This window comes from Echinops telfairi, unplaced genomic scaffold, assembly GCF_000313985.2.
Source record: "Echinops telfairi isolate 266 unplaced genomic scaffold, ASM31398v2 ScPeMD7_3533;HRSCAF=4204_0, whole genome shotgun sequence".
In the NCBI taxonomy this organism is placed as follows: Eukaryota; Metazoa; Chordata; class Mammalia; order Afrosoricida; family Tenrecidae; genus Echinops; species Echinops telfairi.
The window spans coordinates 1447666-1468492 of NW_022107431.1; the positions used below are offsets into that span (position 1 = coordinate 1447666).

Below are 20827 nucleotides of genomic sequence, written 5' to 3' on the forward strand. Positions count from 1 at the left end.
GACTCTCTAACTGGGCCTCACAATGGCAAGGAGACGAGTTGGTGCCTAAAACAGTTTGGACCCTTTGGAAAGAAAGGAAAATATCTGTAATATAAATACTTCCGTGTAATACCGACGTCTAAAATAAGGTCACACCTTGTTTGATCGGCCTTAATGTTTCCTGAACTCCTCTACAAAAAGCAGTTCTTCTATTATGTTAAAATTAATTGGAATCAAGCGGAAGGCAGGGTTTTCAATGAGCTTTAATCACATCAAAAGGAGCCCCTGTGGCTTCGTGGCTTCCCGTGGGTCTGCGAACCACAAGGTCAGCAGTTCGAACCCACCAGATGCTCAGAGGGGGAAGGGCGGGGCTTTCTGCTCCATGAAGAGTGGCCGTCTCGGAAACCCACCGGGCCGTCCTATCCTACCCTCCAGGATCACTGTGAGTCAGCACTGATTTGATGGAGGGGGTTTCGTGCTGTGGTGTTTTAGTCACATAACACCTTTTATTTTTATTTATTTATTGACGTTTTATTGGGAGCGCTTACAAATATCAGAACAATCTAATAGTTCAGTTAGATCAAGCATAATTGTACAATTGCTGCCACCATCATTTTCAAAACATTTTCTTTCCTCTTGAACAGTTTGATATCATCTTCCCTTCATCCTCTCCCTCCCCCTCCCCTAACCCCAAGAAACCCTTGATTATATCATATTATATTTTCCATATCTTACACCAGCTAATGTATCCATTCACCTACCAATCTGTTATATGTTCCCCTTGAGTGGGGTTATATAGTCATCGTTGCTATCAGGTCTCCCTTCCCTCCTTGCCCCTCACTGCTTTCTGTACCTCAAGGAATCATTACTCCCATTACTATTTCTGAAGGGTTTTTCAATCTTGGATTTCATGCATCTAACAATCTTAATGATATAAGTGAACATAGGCAGGTCTCACAAGATGCTGAGCTAGTGCCTGTCATTAGATTTACTTTTTAGAAACACATAAAGTACATAGTCATCTAGGCACTAACTCAGCATGATGACAGGTACCCAGAAGGCTGTGAGGGCACCCTGCAGATGACCAGCTGAGCTGAGGGCCCCAGGAACATGCACAGTTGGGTGACAGTGGGCTGGGGCCTGAGCTGGTTCCCGGACTAGAGCCCGCCCATGCCGCCAGTTGTGCCACATGGGGCGCTGGAGCGTGGGTCGTGTACTAGGAGTCCAGCAGGACTGGCTGTGGGGGCCTGCGTAGGGGGACCATCCACAACCCTCTGATCCAGTGCTTCTCAAGCTTCCTAATGCTGTGACCCTTTAAAACAGTTGCTCATGTTGTGGTGACCCCGAACCATAAAATTATTTTCGTTGCTACTGTTATGAATCTGATGACCAGCCAGTAACTTCATTCTCACCTCCCCATGCAGGTTCTGTAAATGAGAGGCTGCCTCAGCGGGAAGGGACAGGAAAAGCAGGTAACTATCTTAAATGGAAGGAGGCCTGGTGGGCCAGTGGGTTGAGTATCAGCTGCTAGCCACAAGGTCAGGGGTTCAAATCCGCCAGTCACTCCTCAGGAGAAAGATGAGGCTTTCTGCTCCCATGGGGATTGACAGCTCCAGAAAGGAGCCCACACAGGGCAGTGTTGGGAGACGTGGGCATGTTGGGAAGGGTGATGCTGCGGGGGGCCCTCATGGAGCAGGGGTGCTGCTGGAGGGATGGTAGGGGAGCCCAATCCATCTGAAGGAGCCCCAGGCCTGGCTGGAGAGAGAGGGCGAGTGGATGGAGGGATACAGTAGTCACTCGTGTGCCGGGGGAGTGGAGGCTGACACTCGGTGCGGGAGCAGGAAGGCAGGAGGATGTGAGGAACACGCTGGCGTCCTCAGCAGAGATGCACAGGACAAGCTGCAGGCGCCTCCGCGGCTGGCCCCCCTGGAGACGTGGGGACACGGTCCACATGCCCTTCAGCTTCGTGGACTTCGGGTCTTAGAAGAGGGTCGCGTAACACGCAGTAGGGATACGCCCCGAGTTTATCGTTCCTACCGGGTTTCCACTGGGGTGGGGGTGGGGTCCAAATGAACGGTGCCACGTTTTGCCAGCGCTTTAATGACAGCAAGCAGATTGTCCCTCCCCTTATCACAGGAAGCCCTTCCTCCCCCAAGGGATCGTGCTATGCAAAAAAATTCTGAAAAATGTCCATTTTGTTTTAGTTTCTGAAAAGAACTTCAGATAAACATCATTTTTTGTGATTCCGAGGGTCACATATCAGTCTTAGCTGGCCATTGTCTGTACCACAGTTCCTTAAAGATTTTACTCTGGAATTCACATACAATAAAAATCACATGAAGCTTGAGCAAAACAGTCGATCGATAGGTAGATAGATAGAGATGTTTTAAGGGGTGAGGGGTCGGGGTGCCTGTGTGGCTGGAGCCCCCACCGCTTCTAGAAGTTCCTGTGGGGGCTTGGTTCCCGTGGAACCCCAGACGTGGTTTCCATGTGTGCGTGTGAAGAGAGCTTAGTTGGCGTGTTTCTGCGGCACGAGAGCCTGCTCCTCCGTACTCACTGCCTCCATCCCCCGCCTCCCCCAGGTCTTCGCATGCCCTGCCCCCCGCAGACCTGGGGAGAGAGGTCCTAGGGGTGTATGACCCCCACACACACACAGTCCCTGCCTGCAGGCAATCCCGGCAGTGGGAAGGCCCCGGTCTGTCCCCTGTGACCAGGCTCTCCCACCTCACACGTCTGGTGAACTGAGTTCTCAGTTTGCTCCCCAGCTCCTTCCCAAGTGTCCAGGCCTCCTCCCTCTTCCCTCCTGGAGAACAGGATCGGACCTGATACCCCTACCCCTACCCCCATCCCACCAGCAGGGATCCCCTCAACCCTGGCATCAGAGCCCCTTTCCCCACGGGTCTGGGGGCTGCAGGCACCATCAGCATAGACCCCGTGTGCGCACGGATTTAACTTACTCTCGTAATCGTAGTCTCCTTGCAAATCTTCTCCATTCTGAATTCAGATGATGCGGCCCCCCCGGTGCTGGAGACGCAGCCCCAAGGAGATGAGGAAGGTGAGAGGGAGGGGTGGTGCAGCACGGGAGCCTTAAAGTTGGGGACAGGCGTCACACTGGCTGCCCCCTGCCATTGCCTGCCTCGTGGGTCATGACCCTTGTTTCCCTCGTGACCTTGGCAAACAGTGGCTGTTGAATGCGATCTTGAGCATGCTGCTTTCCTGCGGTCATTTCACTTCGTCTCTGCTCGCTACTTTTGTCTTTATTAGATCAAAATAGAACGAGGCAGAATATAATTGGCCCTTAGCTTCTGGCTAGGGTTGAAGTGCTACCATCTGCATAAGATAACACACCTAATTCAAAGGGGTGTGGTGGCATGCCCTGTTGGCCTGTTCATACTGCACACCTTCGTAAGCAGTTATGATGAAGGTGTGCGTTCTGTTCTTGCCCAGGGGCAAATTGTCTGAGATGCTGCCAAAAAACTTCTGCCTGTCCCACCTGGACCTGTTCTTAGGGACCGAGGAGTAGCCCCCAAGTGCCCACGTCAAATCTGGTGGTTCAACAATACTATCAACATGTGCATCCCCCAACGCTCTGGACAAAGCTGTGTTTTAAACCCTGTGCTTGTACTGAGCTTGTCCACTGAATGGGACTTCGGGACGTGCTGATCCGTCTCCACCACCGTGCGGCCTTTCTGCCCCTTTAAACCAATTCAAACAAGAGGGTTTTCAACATGTGTGGGTTTCAGGTGGCAGCCGTCTGACCTCAAACAGCACTTTAATTATATTTTATATTTTTAAGAATAACAAAGAGGCAGTAAGTAGCTTAATACTTTTTTAGCATTCTAGCAAGTGAGGCTGGGGGACAGCGGGGATAAAAGAATTAGGGAAATGTTCTAAAGCCGGGCACAGTTGTGGCCGCATGCTCTCTTGAATGTGCTTGAACTGTTGACTCGTATGGTACATGGATTGTATCCTGACAGGAGTGTTAAAACAATAAAAGATAGCCAAAAAGAAAATGGGCAAGCACAGTCATTTTGAATGTATATGATTCTTCTCGCTCACTAACACAGTCAGCTTATTTCTTGACATGTGTCATGTGCTTTACTTATTGCATCTGAGGCCGCGTGCTAAGTCTCTCCGGGAGTCCGCGTGCTGCCCTGACGCCTGAGAACCCTTTTCCTCCCTTTGACTCCTCAGATATCGCGTCCCGTTACCCCACCCTGTGGACGGAGCAAGTGAAAAGCCGGCAGAACAAGACCAACAAAAGCGCAGGTAACGTGGGGGCTGGGCGACTTTGTAAGAAGGGACGCAACAGGTCGAGGCTGTGCTTCCCCTTCTGGGAGCGGAAGTCGGACAGCCAGCCCGGGCTGCCATGCGCCCACGGAGAGCAAGCCTTCTGACTTGGCCACTGCGGCAAAGGCTGGGGTTTCTGGTCAGCTCTAACTTCTTGGCGACGTTGGTCCGCATCTCTAAGTATAAAAATGGAAACGTTTGATGGTAAACAAGTTGTGGGCACTGGGTTTGCCACGAAGCTGGTCTGAGCACCTCCCACTGTCTAAAACGGCTGCCTGGGCCTGTGGCCAACGAAGGGGCGCATTGACCTCTAGCCAGAGACCTCAGTGGGTTTGGCGAGAATTGAGTATCTCTGAAATGGGTGCTGTCACTCGTGACTGATGGTCTGTCTGCAGACGTTGTCCTTGGCCTTCCAAATGAAGTTTCGTTTTGTTTTTAATAAATCCTCATGGGAAGAAACAGCCATTCTGGATTCAGACTGGTCCAGCAGCAGGCAGCGACAACATAAGTTTTCTGCAACTGGCCCCAAGGGTCAAAGGTTGCAGATACCGCCAAAGGCTTCTTAGCATCGGGGCTTGGTTTAATCTGGGGTACACCTTGCTCTTCAAAGGATATGTTCCGCATCCACTGACCTGAAAGATCAAAACTCTATGAAGATTCCGCCTATTGAGGTACGTAGGTTTCCCGTTCAGCACTAGTAATTCTTATGGACTGTTCTATGGTTGGCATTGTTTGATTCTTATCTTTCTGTTGCTGATTCCAACCTCTATTATGTTGTGAGCTGAGAATCTCTTTGTGCTCCTTGGATGTTTATGAATCTGTGGAGGCCTGATTGGTGGCTGGACTCAGGTCCTGTTCTGGAGAATGTTCCGTGTGCACCGAGAAAGACGGTCTATTGTGCTGCTGTTGGCTGGGGTCTTCTGCACGTGTCCATGGTAGAGGGCACTGCTTCCGTACATGTATGTGCAAGTCGGTAGATTGTATTGCTCGATGGCTCACTTGTTCTAAATCCATCCCTCCATTCATGTAGCACGCGCCACAGAACATCTGACTGCGAGGTGAGTGGTTCAAGCCCACCAGCTGCTTCTTGGGAGAAAGATGAGTCTGATGGCTCCCATAAAGATCTTCAGCCCCAGAGACCCTGTGTAAGATTGCGATGGTTTGGAGTGGACCCGGTGGCAAGAGGTTTGGTTTGTGTGTGTAAAGCCCAGACATGCTAAGGTCGATAATAAGAATCTTTGTCCTCAAGAAGGTCCGGGCAAGCAACCATACATGTTAGCAGCTAGGTTAGCACACAGTGCCGTAGGCACGGTAAGGGGCAATGCTGATGAAGGCTGATGGGAAGACACAGCCCTCTTCCACCTGCCCTGGTTCTTTGTGGGACCAGAGGCGGGGCTTCCTTCTTTTGTGCCAATTCCTTCAGCTCTACAGGTGAATGACCCACGGAGACCTTACATGAGGTGGCAGTGCAAAGTTGTGAGAAAACGTACCTTGTAAGGGTGGCTACTGAGCGTGTTGGTTGTTGCAACGAAAGACCGAGGGCCAGTGGCTTTCTGAACGTGGCACAGAAGCTGGCACCCGGTGAGAGAGGCTGTGCGCACATCCAAGAGTCCCTCGCAGTCCTGAGAACAGTGTCTGGAACTTAATAGACGCGGAGCAAACCCGTGCTAACGAAGTGAATGGGTGGCTTAAACGCACAAAGCACGGGTGCGAGAAAAGGATGCGTCAGGTTTGAGAGAAGTGGGCATTGTTGGCTGCCCTCCCGGGGGCTCTGGCTCACCGCAGCCCCGTGCGCAAGAGAACGAGACACTGCCAAGTCCTGCGCCACCCTCACAATTTTGTTCTTGACGAACCGTCGTTGCAGCCACTGTGTCTGTCCATCTCCCACAGTCCATCTCCAGGGACTGGTGTCTCCTCTTAATGTGTCCAAAGTGCACGAGAGGAAATCTTGGTCCTAACGAGAGCTCTGGCTGTACCTCTTCCAAAACAGATGTGTTTGTTCTAGAAATCCTTGGTACTTTCAATATTCCTCAGTGGCATCATAATTCCAATATATTCATTCTCCCCTGGTCTTCCTTATTGCCAGCGTTCACATGCATAGGAGGAATTGAAATGACCATGGCTTGAGTCAGGTGCACCTTACTTCTCAAAGTGCGCCCATGTTCTTCCACACTTTAAAGGAGTCTTGTGCGGCAGATTGGCTCCATGCAATGCATCGTTTCATCTCTTGACTGCTGTGTCCAGGAGCATTGATTGTGGATCCAAGCAAGAGGAATTCCTTGTTAAATTCAGTCTTTTCTCCACTTATCATAGTGTTATCTATTGACCCAGTTGTGAGGATTTTTGTTTCCTTGCCATTGGAATCCATTTTGAAAGCTAAAGCCCTTGAACTTCATTAGAACATTTTACGTCTTCCTCATTTTCAGCAAGCACGGTTGAGTTATCTGCGTATTACAGGTTGTTAATTAACTTTCCTCCAAGCCTGTGTTCCTCTCCATGCAGTTCAACTTCTCAGGTTCACCGCTCAGCACTCAAACTGAACGAATGCGGTGAAACAAATGCAGCCCTTGTTCTGTTTGAAAGACAATTCTTGGTCCACAGACAGGTTCTACGTGAGCACAAGGAAGCATTCTGGAATTCCCTTTCTTCTCAAGACTACCCATGGTTTGTCACGATCCCCACAGTCGAATGCCTTGGCATAGTCCCTGAAACACAAGTAAACATCTCTCTAGTGTTCTCTGCTTCCAGCCTGGATCTGTCTGATGTCAGCAATGATCTCTTTTTCCATGTCCTCTTCTGAGTGCAGTGTTGGTTTCTGGGAGAGTCCTGTCAATGTACTGCTATCACCGCTTTTGGACGATCTTAGCAAAACGTGCTTGTATGTGACATTGATGACATTGTCCTGCAGTATCTGCATTCTGTGGGACCCCCATCTTTGGAATGGATTCAAGTACACGTTCTTAGAGCTCTTCTGGCCAGGTGGCCCGGTATCGCTCTTTCCCAGATTTTTTGGCACTGGTGATAGATGAATGTGCCTGGCGCTTCGTCTCGTTGTGGAGACACTGACATTGGTGTTCTGGCCGTTCCTGGGCCTTTGCGTTCGGCTGATGCCTTCAGTGCAGCTTGGGCTTCTCCCTTCAGGACCAGCGGTGCTTGTTCATAGGCTCCCTCCTGCGTGATGGGCGGTCGACCAGTTCTTTTTAGTGCAGTCACTCTGTGTGTTCTTTCCGTCTTTTGACGCTTTCCAAATCATTCAGTATTTGAATTTTCAATATTACAACTCAAGACTTGGATTTTTTTCTCCAGTTCTTTCTGTTTGATATATGCAAAAATTTTTATTTTTTTAACTCCGTATCTTTGCTTCCTTGTAACCTTTTACTTTGTTTTCTTGAGCGGTCCTTGGGGTTTCTATTTGGCTCCTTTCTTCATCATTTCTTCCATTTGCTGTAGCTGCTCTGTGATGAAGAGCGTGTTTCAGAGTCTCTGCTGGCATCTTCTTTGGTCTTTTCTTTCTTTTTTATTTTCAATTTATTGGGGGCTCGTACAAGGCCCATCACAATCCATCCATACATCCATTGTGTCAAGCACATTTGTACATTTGTTGCCATCATCATTCTCAAAACACTTGCCTTCCACCTGACCCCTTAATATTGGCTGCTCATTTTTCTCCCTCCCTCTCCACTCTCCCCTCCCTCATGAACCCTTCATAATTCACACATTATTATTATTTGGTCATATGTTATACTGTCTGATGACTCCCCTGCCCTTTCTCTGCTGTCCATCCCCCAGGGAGGAGGCTATATATAGATTCTTATAATCGGTTCCCCCTTTCTACCCCACATTCCCTCCACCCTCCTGGCATCGCCACTCTCACCACTGGCCCTGAAGGGATCATCCACCCTGATTCCCTGTGTTTCCAGTTGCTATCTGTACCAATGTATGTCCTCTGGTCCAGCTAGATTTGTAAGGTAGAGTTGGATCATGATAGTGTGGGGGGAGGAACCATTTAAGAAATAGAGGAAAGTTATATGTTTCATCGTTGCTACCTTGCACCCTGACTGGCTCATCTCCTCCCCACAACCCTTCAGTAAGGGTGTGTCCAGTTGCCTACCAGTGGCTTTGAGTCTCCACTCTGCACTCACCCACATTTACAATGATATAATTTTTTTGTTCTTTGATGCTTGCTACCTGATCCCTTCGACATGGTCTTTTTCTTCCATGTGGGCTTTGTTGCTTCTGAAGTAGATGGCTGCTTGTTTACCTTCAAGCCTTTAAGACCCCAGATGCTATATCTTTTGATAGCCAGGCACCATCAGCTTTCTTCACCACATTTGCTTATGCACATGTTTGTCTTATATAATAGTGTGGGGAAATAGATCTATGTGCATATCTTTATAGGTTTAGAATTAAGGCATCAGATGGACATTGGGCCTCCACGAAAGCACTTACTTGATGCAAAAACACGTTGTTCTATTAAATTGGCATTCCAGGATGCACACCTTCCTGACACGATTGCTGAAGAAAAACCTGTGCATAAGCAAATGTGGTGAAGAAAGCGATGGTGCCCAGCTATCAAAAGCTAAAGTGTCTGGGGTCTTAAGGGCTTGAAGATAAACAAGTGGCCATCTAGCTGAGAAGCATCAAAGCCCACATGGAAGAAGCACACCAGCTTGTCTGATCACGAGGTGTAGAAGGGACCAGTTATCAGACATCAAAGAACTAAAAATCATATCAGTGGGTGCCCACCTTCCTGATACGATCACTTTTCTTTCTTCTAAAAGACCTCTGACTTTGTTCACGTATGTTGTTCTTGGTGTCCACCTCCAGCTCTCCGGGTCTTCTGTCATTAGTGTTCAACGCATTAAATCTGCTCTTGAGATGTTCTCGAAATTCCGGAGAGAAAGGCCCAGGTCCTATTTCTACTTGTTTGAACTTACTTGGACTTGTTTTCATTTTCTTCAACTTCAACTTGAGCTCACCAAGGAGCAGTTGTTGGCTTCACGCTGCCTGCGGGCCCTGAGCATTCCCATCATTCCCATCTTCCCATAGATGTAGCCACTTGGAGTCTCATGTGCTGTGTGTCATTTGTGTTTTTGAAGAATGGGAAGTGACGAAAACCCACTGGTCCTACAAAACCCCATCGTGTGGTCTCCGGCTCCTTCCATCACCACAGCCGTAGTCTCCAACCACTATGCCTTCTTCTTTGTTGCTAAACTTGTATTTCAATCACCAATAATGATCATTTGACTACTTTTAGATAGAAGTTGATAGAATACTCTCTTCATCACTAGCTCCAGTTCTTATTTTGTGAATTTGCATAATAGCCTATTGACTGGATGTTCTCGTATGTGTATAGATATTATCCTATCACACCCTGCACTGCACCTCAAGACAGATCTTAAAATGCCCTCTTTGGTGGGGAACGTGGTGCCATTTCTCCAGAATTTGTCATTCCTGGCAAACTAATCAATATGTTTGCCTAATTCAAAGTGGCCAATACCAGTCCATTGCAACTTGCTCCTACCTAGGATACTGATCATTATCAGCCTCGTTTCGTCTCTGACTACTTCCACTCTTCCTAGATCATCCTGGGTGCATTCCATGCCCGGCTACTTATAGCTATCCCTCCTCTGGAGCTGTGCCCGCCAGCAGACTGGTGTCCTGACGGCCTCACTCCCCTCACCGTGTTACGGCTGAGTCTGTTTTAAGAAGGCAGCTCATTCTCACTGATATTCTGAGTGCCTTGACGTGAGGGGTTCAACTTCAGACACTGTTTCAATACAGTTCGCATGGCTTTTAGCGGGTAATCACTCAGAAGCAGACCTCCTCCTCTTTCCTGATTGCAGAAGTGTCACTTCTAAGGACCCTGGCCCCAGCCACTCTCAGCATGGCGACTACTTTTCCCACTTAGACCTGCTCCGGTCTACCTTCTGCATGGAGAGCGCTTCTGTGCCGAGGGTGGTAAGCATTGTACGGTGTGTGGTCCCACCTACACATCCTGGTTCCAGGCAGTACAGGCAAGTTGAGAACAGAGACTGGTCACCATCAGCAGCAGGGGGTCGACTGGTCTTCATGGTTCAAAGCCTTGACCTAAATGCCCGCATGACTGAGAGAGAGACGGCTACCAAGTACAGGTTCCATGGGCAGCACATTGGCAGGGCTTCCTGGGACTTGCTTTCTGGTAAGGACTGTGGCTTTCTCCCCCCTAAGTTCCATAATTCCATCAGCCATCTTCACCAGCTCAGGGACTTACGACAAAGGCTTCCTGTGTGTGTAGACAGAGTTCAGCTGCTGGTCAGCGGAAAAGCGCCATGTTGGGTTAATCCCGTTCCCCAGGGTCGATGAAATCTGAGAGGGTGGCCGTGGCATCTCAGTGGATGCGTTCGATGGGACAAGCCCAGTGCTCAGGAGGGTGGCCTGACTTCCACTCCATCGTGGTCCTCCGCCCCGTGGGCACTCATGTGCCTGTGCATCTGCTTGTGCTCAGCTGGTCCTGCTGAGAAGGACAGCCCCTTTGGTCATTCTTGGCTCCTATTGGCCTGAGATGAGAAGGGGCAATGTGAAAGATCTGACCATTAGATAGATGGGTAGCAATGACAGGGACATTTTAAAATAACGTATAAAAATATATATCCTAGATTGTCATTGAGGAAAGGGTGTTCACATTTGTAAGAAATATATTAACCTGTATGTCCCTCCCATGAACTTTAGACACTTGAGTTATTTTTTCTCAAGAGCATCACTGCTCTGTCAAAGCTATCTTCCACCCCTCAGTTTCGGCATCACATAGGTTGGTGCCTGGCACCTGGTGGGAACAGTGTGTCTTTCAGACTCACTGGTGGGCCTTGACAACCCCTCCCTCCCCAGAGAAGCAAGGTGGCAGGAGCAGACGAGGGGGGAGCCGCACCGACGGTAGTGAGCAGCGTCCCTAGAATCGCACATTCTCCGAGCACACTTTCTCAGCTGGCAACAGCTTCGGTTTTGACACCTCGAGAGTCACGTGGGCGCAGAGAACAAGCGTGTTTTTGTGCCTCACCCCCTTTGCTGCTAGCAGATCGCCAGGGCTGTAAGTGGGCTGCCAGTTACAATTAACCAATAAAAACAGTGCAGACAGTCCGTGTTTACGGAGGCTGAAAGTCATGTTTCAGGAAACTCTAGTTTACATAAGTTACCCTGCACTATAATTTGATTTAAATCAGCCTAAATGAGTAGAACACAAAGAGATGGCGTTGAGTTGATGTGCAGACACGGGCCATGAAATTGCTCAGCCGGAGTTATGCTGTACAGACCCGCGTTCTTCCTGACGGTCTGAAGAGAGTCAGGCCTAGTTGGCGTTGTACGACCCTTAAAACCCGGTGCGTGATGGATCATGTTTCAACAATGGAATAAAAGCAGGCTTGGGATTTCCAAATAATCACAGTTGTCTTTGAGGCTGCGGCCGTCTCATTGGCCTACCCGCGGCCCGTATCTGTGGTTCTCCCCAGGGACACATTTGTTTAACGACATCTAAACTACTTGAAGCTTGTTTATTGTTTCACATCTTTAAAAAAAATCCATCTTAGTTGTTAGCAGCCTTTCATGTTTTTATGTAAAAATGCCAAACTTGAAATGGATTGCTCGTCCCTTTCTTAATTAAATAAGAGTCGTAGATTTGTTGTCATGGACGTGTATTAAAAGAGTATACCGTGCTTTTTGTATTAGGTCTGCAGCATTTGGTGGCATTGCACAATATGTGGCTCTGGATCATCTGAACGCTGGCCGTCCAGTCAAAGCTGACTCCTGGCCACCCCCCGGGCAGAGGAGCATGGACCCCGTGGGTCTCTGAGCTTGTAGCTCTTCACAGGGGGAGAGAGTCTCATCATTCTCCCATGTCCTGTGCACGAGGGAAAATATTCTTTGGCACATTCAGTGTCCATTGCTTTTATTTTGCATTTGGTTTTCAACCTTTTTTACACGGGAAAATAAACTGCCCCTAACCCACGAATATTTACATACAGTAAATGCTTAGTGAATGCCTGTGTTTAAAACGAACAAAGTGTATCATCATCCCAAGGCACTCAGATGGCATCACAGGAGTGGGAGTGACCGTGTTGGGTCAGAGGCAGGCTGCCACAAGCCCAGATCTGCCAGCGTTTCATGGTGGAAAGCAGAGGCTGTTTGCGCCTGTACAGGTTTTCAGCCTTAGAAACCCAACACAGGGTCACTGTATAGGTTGGTTGATTTGATAGGTGAATTCAGTAAGCAAACAGATCACTCACTGACACGCCTTGGCTCTGGACTGATGTTTGTTGAAACTCAACGTAAATAGCAAAGAAATAGCCTGCTCTCATTTTATTCGACAAGAGATGAACTAGATAAGCAGATGTGGTGAAGAAAGCTGATGGTGCCCGGCTATTAAAAGATATAGCGTCTGTGGTCTTAAAGGCTTGAAGGTAATCAAGCAGCCATCTAGCTCAGAAGCAACAATGCCCACGTGGAAGAAGCACACCAGCCTGTGTGACCACGAGGTGTCGAAGGGATCAGGAATCAGGCATCATCAGGACAAAAAACCATATCATAGTGAATGAGGCGGGGAGTGCAGAGTGGAGACCCAAAGCCCATCTGTAGGCAATTGGACATCCCCTTACAGAAAGGTTGGGGAGAGGAGATGAGCCAGTCAGGGTTCAGTATAGCAATGATGAAACATACAACTTTCCTCTAGATCCTAAATGCTTCTTCCCCACCCACTATCATGATCCCAATTCTACTTTACAAATCTGGCTAGACCAGAGGAAGTACACTGGTACAGATAGGCACTGGAAACGCAGGGAATCCTGGGTGGATGATCCTTTCAGGACCAGTGGTGAGAGTGGCGATACCAGGAGGATGGAGGGAGGGTGGGGTAGAAAGGGGGAACCAATTATAATGATCTACAAAAAACCTCCTCCCTGGGGGCTGACAACAGAAAAGTGGGTGAAAGGAGATGTCAGACAGTGTAAGATATGACAAAATAATAATTTATAAATTATCAAGGGTTCATGAAGGAGGCGGGAGGGGGGGCACAGCAAAGTGAGGAGCTGATGCCAGGGGCTTAAGTGGAGAGCAAATGTTTTGAGAATGATAGGGCAATGAATGTACAAATGTGCTTTACACAGTTGATGTATGCATGGATTGTGGTAAGAGTCGTATGAGCCCCTAATGAAACGATTTGAAAAGTGAGAGAGAGATGGCCTAGATAGATTTGTGGTGTGAATGAGCAGACTTGCCCTGCGTGCGTGAAGAGCCCTCTGCCCTCATCAGTTGGACGCTGGCTTACCCTGTTCCAGGTTTGAACTATTTTCTTGAATCCATCTTCAATTTTCTATTCATCAAAATCACAAATCAGATGCCAAATCTTACTGACAAAAATTTTATAAGATATTGTGTTTTTGTTACGGAAAATGTATTCATACAGGTATTTATCAAACCAATATAAATCTGATAGGCATCCTCCCCCAGTGGTGTATTAACTACTATCTAGATTTCTGCCCGATTTCCCTATGAAGGTGGAGAGACTGGGTTTTCGTGGTGGTGAACAAGCTGTTAGCACCTTCAAAGAAGAGCAGGTGCTCGGGATGCGTTACAAGCCCCAGGGTGGCCCTGGCTCCGTGGGCTGCCCGTGGACCCTCTGGGCACATGCCGTGAAAGATATATAAGGCAGCCACACTTCAGCACACACTGCTTCTATACTCCCACCTCAGCATTGGTGGCTGGGAGCACGGCTGGCCAGTCGAGAGGACTCTGTGAGCCTAGGGTGGACTGGAAGCAGCATCTGCCAGCCCTGCATGGGCCCAGCCACCCAGCGGAGTCGTCCTGTGGCTGCCCCTCCTCAGTCCAGCATCCCTTCTGTCCACGCCCTCAGACAGAGGGTCACCAGGTACCTCTGGCTAGACTGGGGCATGCTGACTGTCCCCACCAGTCAGGGGCCCCATTCTCATCAGGGGTCTGAGGAAAGTGATGCGGCCATGGCAGCGTGGGGCATGTGACCTCCTCGTTCACGCTTGGCTCTGCATTCCAAGTTGGCCCTGGACCCCCTGGCTCCTTCCTTGGGTTTTCAGCCCATGTGGCTCTTCCAAGAGTGCTCTGAGCCCGGGAGGTCAGTCTCCCCACACAGGGTGCCCCTGGGCTGCCTTGCAGGCCCAGTTCCAGCCTCAGGGTGCTGCCCACTGTGGGTCCTCGTCCACGCTGCACGTGCACTGCAGAGCCCAGGCCTCAGGGACCCCCTCCCCCAGCCACTGAGGCAGTTCTGCTGCCTCTCCAGGTAGGGCCCTTCATGTGCAGGATGTTCCCATTTTAAGGGGATGCCCCACCCCACCCACCTCGCCCCATGAAGAGCCCTCCGCCGCCGCCGGGTTTTACGGCCTGGCTGGGATTGGTGGCAGGAGGTCACCATTGGTTGATTCTCCTTTAAATCACAGTGTCCTTCCCCAGGGAGAAGTAAGACCAAGGAGGCGTGCTTTTTAAGTTCCAGCGGAATCATGTCTCCCCTTTTCCTTTCCACCCGATTTCCCACCAACCATCAGAACTGCAAACATCTAACACTATGGATCAGGTTTTTAAGTGAAAATATATACGGGTATGTGAGATTAAAATATTAAAACAAATACTGTCTTGTAAGGAAGTCTGTAAAAGAGGGTTCTGGGCTCCAAAGCTCACTACGGGGAGTCCATTCAGACTCACAGAGACCCTCTAGGACAGGGTCCAACTGTCCCTGTGGGTTTCTGAGGCGGTCACTCTTTACTGCAGGAGAAAGCCAGGTCTTCCGCCGGAAAGAGGGTTAGCTGCACAGGTGAATTTGCCGGAAGTCACGTGTAACTGAACTCATCCGGTGCCCGCTCCACACTGGGGCTTCCCTTCTAGCAGGTCTCATCCTCGGAGATCAGTACTCGGCTCAAGGTGGGGCCTTGAGGCTGAGGTGTGACCCTCAGACCTGAGAACAGGAAGTAGCGGATGCCGGCGGCGCAGGGTCACAGGTACCGGGGCAGGACCGGGGCTCCGTCTTCTTGTGGAGAGGGGTCTGAGCCCCCTCTTCTCTCAGGCCGCGCAAGGGTCCTCCCAGAACCGGCGCTGCCATCCGCTTGTTTGTAAGTGCTCCCTCATTGCAGCCCGCGCCCACCCTCATGTCGGTGTGTCCCATCAGACGGTCCCTTCCTGGCCACGGGTCCATTTAGCTGGTGACCAAAGTGAGTGAGCTTAAGCCTCCGCAGCCACAATTCCGAGGGAGCCTGGTGGCCTGTCTTCGGAGATTGCCGTCTGCCTTCTGGAGGGACCTGGCATCCGCATTGATCGGCACCGACATCACAAGCGATTCCGTGCCGCTCTGGTGACCCTCCGGGCAGGGTGGGACTGCTGGGGTGGGGGGGGGGGGTTGCCGCTGTGGCTCTTCACGGGAGCAGAGGGCCTGTCTTTCTCCCTCACGGCTGGGGAGGAGGCTGAATCCCACCAGCAAATGGCAAGAAATTCACCCAGCAGAGCCATGTCTTGGGCACACGAACGGAGAACCAGGAAGGCTGTGCTCTTTCTGGACCGGGGTCAATGCCGCCCCTTCCCGACTGCTCTTAGCTTAGCCTCAGACGGAGGGGAGCAGGAGGAGTGTGGTGCTCGGTGGGGGCGCCAGGCCCCGAGAACACCAGGCGTGCCAGTCCAACAGGTCTGTGCGTGCCACCAGGGTTCCTCCTGCCCTGGCCTGTGCCGGGCCCTGGTCTCGGGTCAGAGGGGAGGAGGGCTGGGGACAGCTCTTGGTTCCACTGTGCGGTCCTGACTGGTCGGGTCACTTCTCGGAGCTGCTATGTCCCACCTCGGAAGGGAGAATAATGAGACCATCCTGGCAGGAAACTGGGGTGTCTGTGAGGGTCCCAGCTGCTCAGCCTTGTTGGGTCCATCAAGGGGTGATCAGTACACAGGCCTTGGGTTAGCTGTTCTGCTGTGAGCGTCCCATGTCGCCACCACACTGCACTTCTCAGGGACGTGTGTGTCTGTGCGTGCGAGCGAGTGCGCGCGGCGAGGTAGCCGGTATTGGAGCATTCAGAGGTGGTATAAATGGGCTGAGGTGTGTGTGGTGAGGTGAGTGTGCTGAGAAAGTGCGTGCCCGGTGCAGTGTACCGAGTGAAAGGCATGGACCTGCCTTCCACACTCACAGCAGCAAGTTCAGGGGAGCCCCCTCCCCAGCAGTCTGCTGCTGTGCTCTTCCATCAGCGAGAGTCACCTCTCCCACGGAGCTGATCCCGGAGCTAGAGAGTGCTTTCCAGGGGGCTGATACCCCAAGTCCAAGTGGAATGAGGGTTCCTACTTTGGACAAAGGGCATGTTCAGCCAAAGCCACCCTCCGCCACAAGCCTCTTGTTGTGTGTCGAGCCCCTCGGTCATGGGCAGGGGACAATTGACCAGTTACACAAAGGGCCATCCCTAAAGCATTGCTGCCCTTGTTAGGTGCCCACTGTGAGCTCCGACTCACAGTGGCCCCAAGGACGGAAGAGCAAGCCCTGCCCAGTCCTGCCCCGCCTCAGTCTCACTGTTACCTTCGGGTGCATTGCACAACCACAGTGTCCGTTGGTCCACCTCAGGAGAGTCCTCCCCTTCTCCATCACGTTACCCAGCGGGTGCCCTTCTCCAAGGACTGGGCCAGCGTCCGGGAGACCAAGTCTCACCACCTCTCTCCCACGAGCTTTGTGGCTGAGCTGCTGCCAGCACCGACTGGCGTGTTCCTCCGGTATTTACGGTGTTTCCGTCGCCCCAACCGCACCATGATCAGCCGCTCCCTTCGTGAGCTCCTACGGCGTGTGAGGGGCGGCAAGGCCCGCCACCTGGGTTGGCACCACATAGTCCTCGGAGTGACGCCTTTGCTCTGTGACACGCGCAAGGGGCCTCCACAGAAGCGCCACCTGCGTGTCCTCTGGTTTCTTGACGGCTGCTTCCCGGGGTGCTCACTGTGGACCCAAGGGGAATGTAGTCTTTGATGACTGCAGTCGTTTCTCCGTTTGTGGCGATGGTGCTTCTGGGCCTGGCGGGAGGCTTTTCACCCTCTTTATGTGAGATGCCATCTCTGCGCAAGGCTGAAGTGTTTGCTCTTCATCACCGCGCCCTCCAGCGGGCAATTCTCAGCCTGTGGGGTGTGTGTGTGTGTGTGTGTGTGTGTGTGTGTGTGTGTGTGTGTAGGGGTCTAGGGGGGATTGACTTGTAAAGAATTGATCCAGCCTGTACCGGCCCTTCCTCCAGGGAGCCCTGGTGGCAGAGTGGTTACTTGTTGGGCTGCTAACTGCAAGGTCAGCAGTTTGAAACCACCAGCAGTCTGAGGGAGAAAGACGGGACAGGGCTTCCTACTCCTGAAAGAGTTCTTGTCTTGGACGCCCACAGGGGCAGTGCTACCCTGTCCTGAAGGGGGGTCACGATGAGTCAGAATTGACTCGGCGGCAGTGAGTTTGGGTGTTTTTGTGAGATCAATCCTCCTTTCTACAATTAATGAAAACCTGTTTCCCCGGCCTCTCGCTGCAGGCACCGTGTCGCTGCAGTCACAGTGAGCTGGGAGTTTGACAAACAGCCCTCCCTCCCCTAAGGGCTTAGTGCCCCCCAGAGAAGCACGTGTTGTGTACGTGGGCACATGTGTATCCGTACCGCCAACTGCGTGCACAGTAGTTATCTTCAGCTTTAAAGTACTGTATTCCTATAACAGTTCTCATTGTAAATCAGACGAGGCTACACGTCACATCATCTGCTCTGTACTCAACCATCTGAACTGCCCATCTGGCCACCCAGTCGCCCCCCGCTGGATTTCTCTTCCCCACATGGACACCAGCCTCTTCACCTGACCCAAGTTAACACCTGTCAATGACACCTCTGTCTTCTTGGGTCATCTGTCCTCCACCACCTTCCCCTTCGGCGTCACTGCACCTGATCCCAGTGTCTCAGACCAGCACAGCCACAAACGTCTTCCCCCCACATTTCTTCTGTCTTTCTGTTGCTTGCAGCTGAAGCACTTGTCAGTGATTACCAACACGGACTTGCCTAGACTTCCCATCCCTCGTTACAGTGTTCTTGTAATTACGTGCTCTTTGCAAAGTTCTTGTGGGTGAGCTGTCTCTGGATTGTGTGGTTTGACTGGGAATCGGGGCCTGGTGGAGAGCCTACTTGGGCCTGCCACTCGGTTGTGGAGCAGACGTGGGGTGTGGGGTGTGTGAAGGCGCCCAGGAAGGCCTGGGCTGAGGCAGGCGCTGATGGCAGCTATCCTCAGACAGGTGCCTTTGGGTCGGGACTCTGTTCTTCTGACCTGATCAGCATGCCCATCGGCTCCTCGCGGTCACCCAGCCTCTCTCCTGCAGAGCCTTGCGTGGGGTTGAACCACTGGCCTTCAGGTCAGCGCAGAAGCTTCCAGAACTTTAGGACCCTCCTGCGCCTTGAGTCATTCTGTGGGAAGGGGTGGGGGTGTGTACCGTTCACTGCGGCACCTCCGCAGCCTCTGTGGCCCCAGCAACATTTGTTGATAAGACTTTCTTTTTCCCGATTGGCTGTCTGTGAGCCTTATAGAAATCAATAATGATGACGGGAAGGGTTTGTTCTGAGCCCTCAGGGTGACGGCTTCCTCTGTGTCCCCCCAGAAGGCTGCCGTTGGGAACTGTGGGTGGACAGTGGGTCTGGGACTTGGGAAACGTGAGCCGGTTCTTCTTCTGTCAGAGTGGTCCTTCTGTTCCTGCCAGGGCTGCCCCTCTGTGTCACCTTCCAGAGGCCCTGGACGGGCTGGCCAGATTGGGACGCGCCCGCTGGACGAGAGCCCTGTGTCTGGGGCTGCCCTCGGGGCTTGCACTCAGCTCTTTCCGCCTTCTCAGGCATGGACAGGCTCGGCGTCCATCTTGGTAGATGATTCCGTTCCCTCACCTGGAATGCTCTCCTTCTTTTTGTTTTTTGAGCAAAGCTGGTGAAGAGCAGCATCATCAGCAACCCTGGGAGGGATTTGGGACACTCTGGGAGGTGACGTCAGAGGCAAAGCTGGAGCCGTCCACCCAGTGGAAAGGGGGGAGGCCTGCGATGTCACACCGCTGTCACGCTCCCTGCCTCCATGGGGTCTGAGGCTTGGGGCTAACTCGGGAGTCATCCTGTGCTTCTTCTACAGGGCAACCAGTCTGTTCTTTCTGGCTCAGCCCTGGCCAAGAAACAAAGCCAGTGGGGATCAAAATTCACAAAATGTGTGACCAGGGGAGGCCCGAGGATCCCCATGGAGCAAGTCTTCCACGAGCCGGGAAGCTATGTAGACCCCCGGTGGGAATGAGGTCACAGGGGAGAAGGACGGGGCACCTGTGAGGGAGGTGTTGGCCGGGAGTTCACCTGGGCAGCATGTGGAGCTCAGTGATGCTCCGGGAAATCCAGGCTGTCCTTCCCTAAGGACACAGGGGCAGGCTGTGGGCCGTGGGGGTGGACGGTCAGGTGGCCTCTAGCGCTTGGGTCTGTGTTCTGCCCTGAAGACGTGGGGGTGGGCTCTGCGCTGAATGGGAGAAGTCTTCACTCGGTGTCTCTCGTCTGCCCTGCAGTACTGCCCTGGCCGTGCACCCCAGGGGGCCTCTCCCAGACAGCAGGAAGCCCCCCTCTTCCCAAATCAAAACAAAGCCCTGGTCAGCTCAGCATGGGGACGGCAGCTGGCCCTCTTCAGCCAGGGAGTGGAAACACTGTCTTATTGGGGGCCAGTGGCTGGGCAGTCCTGCGCTGGGCCGCCTCGGCCTGCCCAAGTTAAACATTTACAGTCAGCTCCACAAGAGCACGACACTATATGCCTCTGTATGGGTCTCCCTGCAGCAAGAAGGGAGGGCGCCTACGGCTGTGGCTGGGCTGAGGGTCCCGGCACCTCACACAGCTGCATGTCCACCTGCACGGAGACCCTCATCCATCCATCACCGTGTCCTGTGGCCAGTGGAAGTGACTTGGCCTGAGCGGTCACAGCCGACCACAGGTTGTCTCGGTGTGAGCACAGGTCACCTTTATAATGGCAGCACAGCCCTCCCGCGGTCCCTTCCTCCCCTCTCCATGCCACCCTGCTGCGAGCCAGGGGCTGTGGGCACTGCCATCTGGGGTAGCCTCATCGGGCAGCAGGCTCAGGGCCACGTGGACACAACACATGACCCCACTGTTCCCCACACTCAAAGACAGGTCACCTCCCAACACACAGGTTGGTTTGAATATGCACGTGGGTGTGTCTGCATTTACAGGCCCACATTGAGTGTGCATGCTGGTCCATCTGTCTTTCCAGCCCACGTGTGCATTTGCAAAGAAGGCCACTAACCCTGGGTCCCAGGGCTGCATGTGTCATGGTCAGCAGGACACTGCCATGGCGCTGGTTGAGCTCCGTGTCCTCCCCTGCTGTGTCTGTAGGTCTGGAAGCAGCGTTGTGGTCAGGAGGACACTACCATGGCCCTGGTTGAGCTCCATGTCCTCCCCTGCTGCGTCTGTAGGTCTGGAAGCAGCGTTGTGGTCAGGAGGACACTGCCGTGGCCCTGGTTGAGCTCCGTGTCCTCCCCTGCTGTGTCTCTGGTCTGACAGCAGAGTTGTGGTCAGGAGGA

General features: G+C 52.0%; 1 protein-coding gene across 1 annotated transcript in view; it reads left to right on the plus strand.

Annotated features, from left to right (window-relative positions):
- SMOC2 (SPARC related modular calcium binding 2) overlaps positions 1–20827 on the plus strand; it is a 77873-nt gene that overhangs the window by 20755 nt on the left and 36291 nt on the right. The window contains exons 5-7 of the mRNA XM_004702077.2: positions 1404–1451; positions 2984–3034; positions 4174–4248. Coding sequence (XP_004702134.1) covers positions 1404–1451; positions 2984–3034; positions 4174–4248 — 174 coding nt within the window. The remainder of the gene's footprint in view (positions 1–1403; positions 1452–2983; positions 3035–4173; positions 4249–20827) is intronic.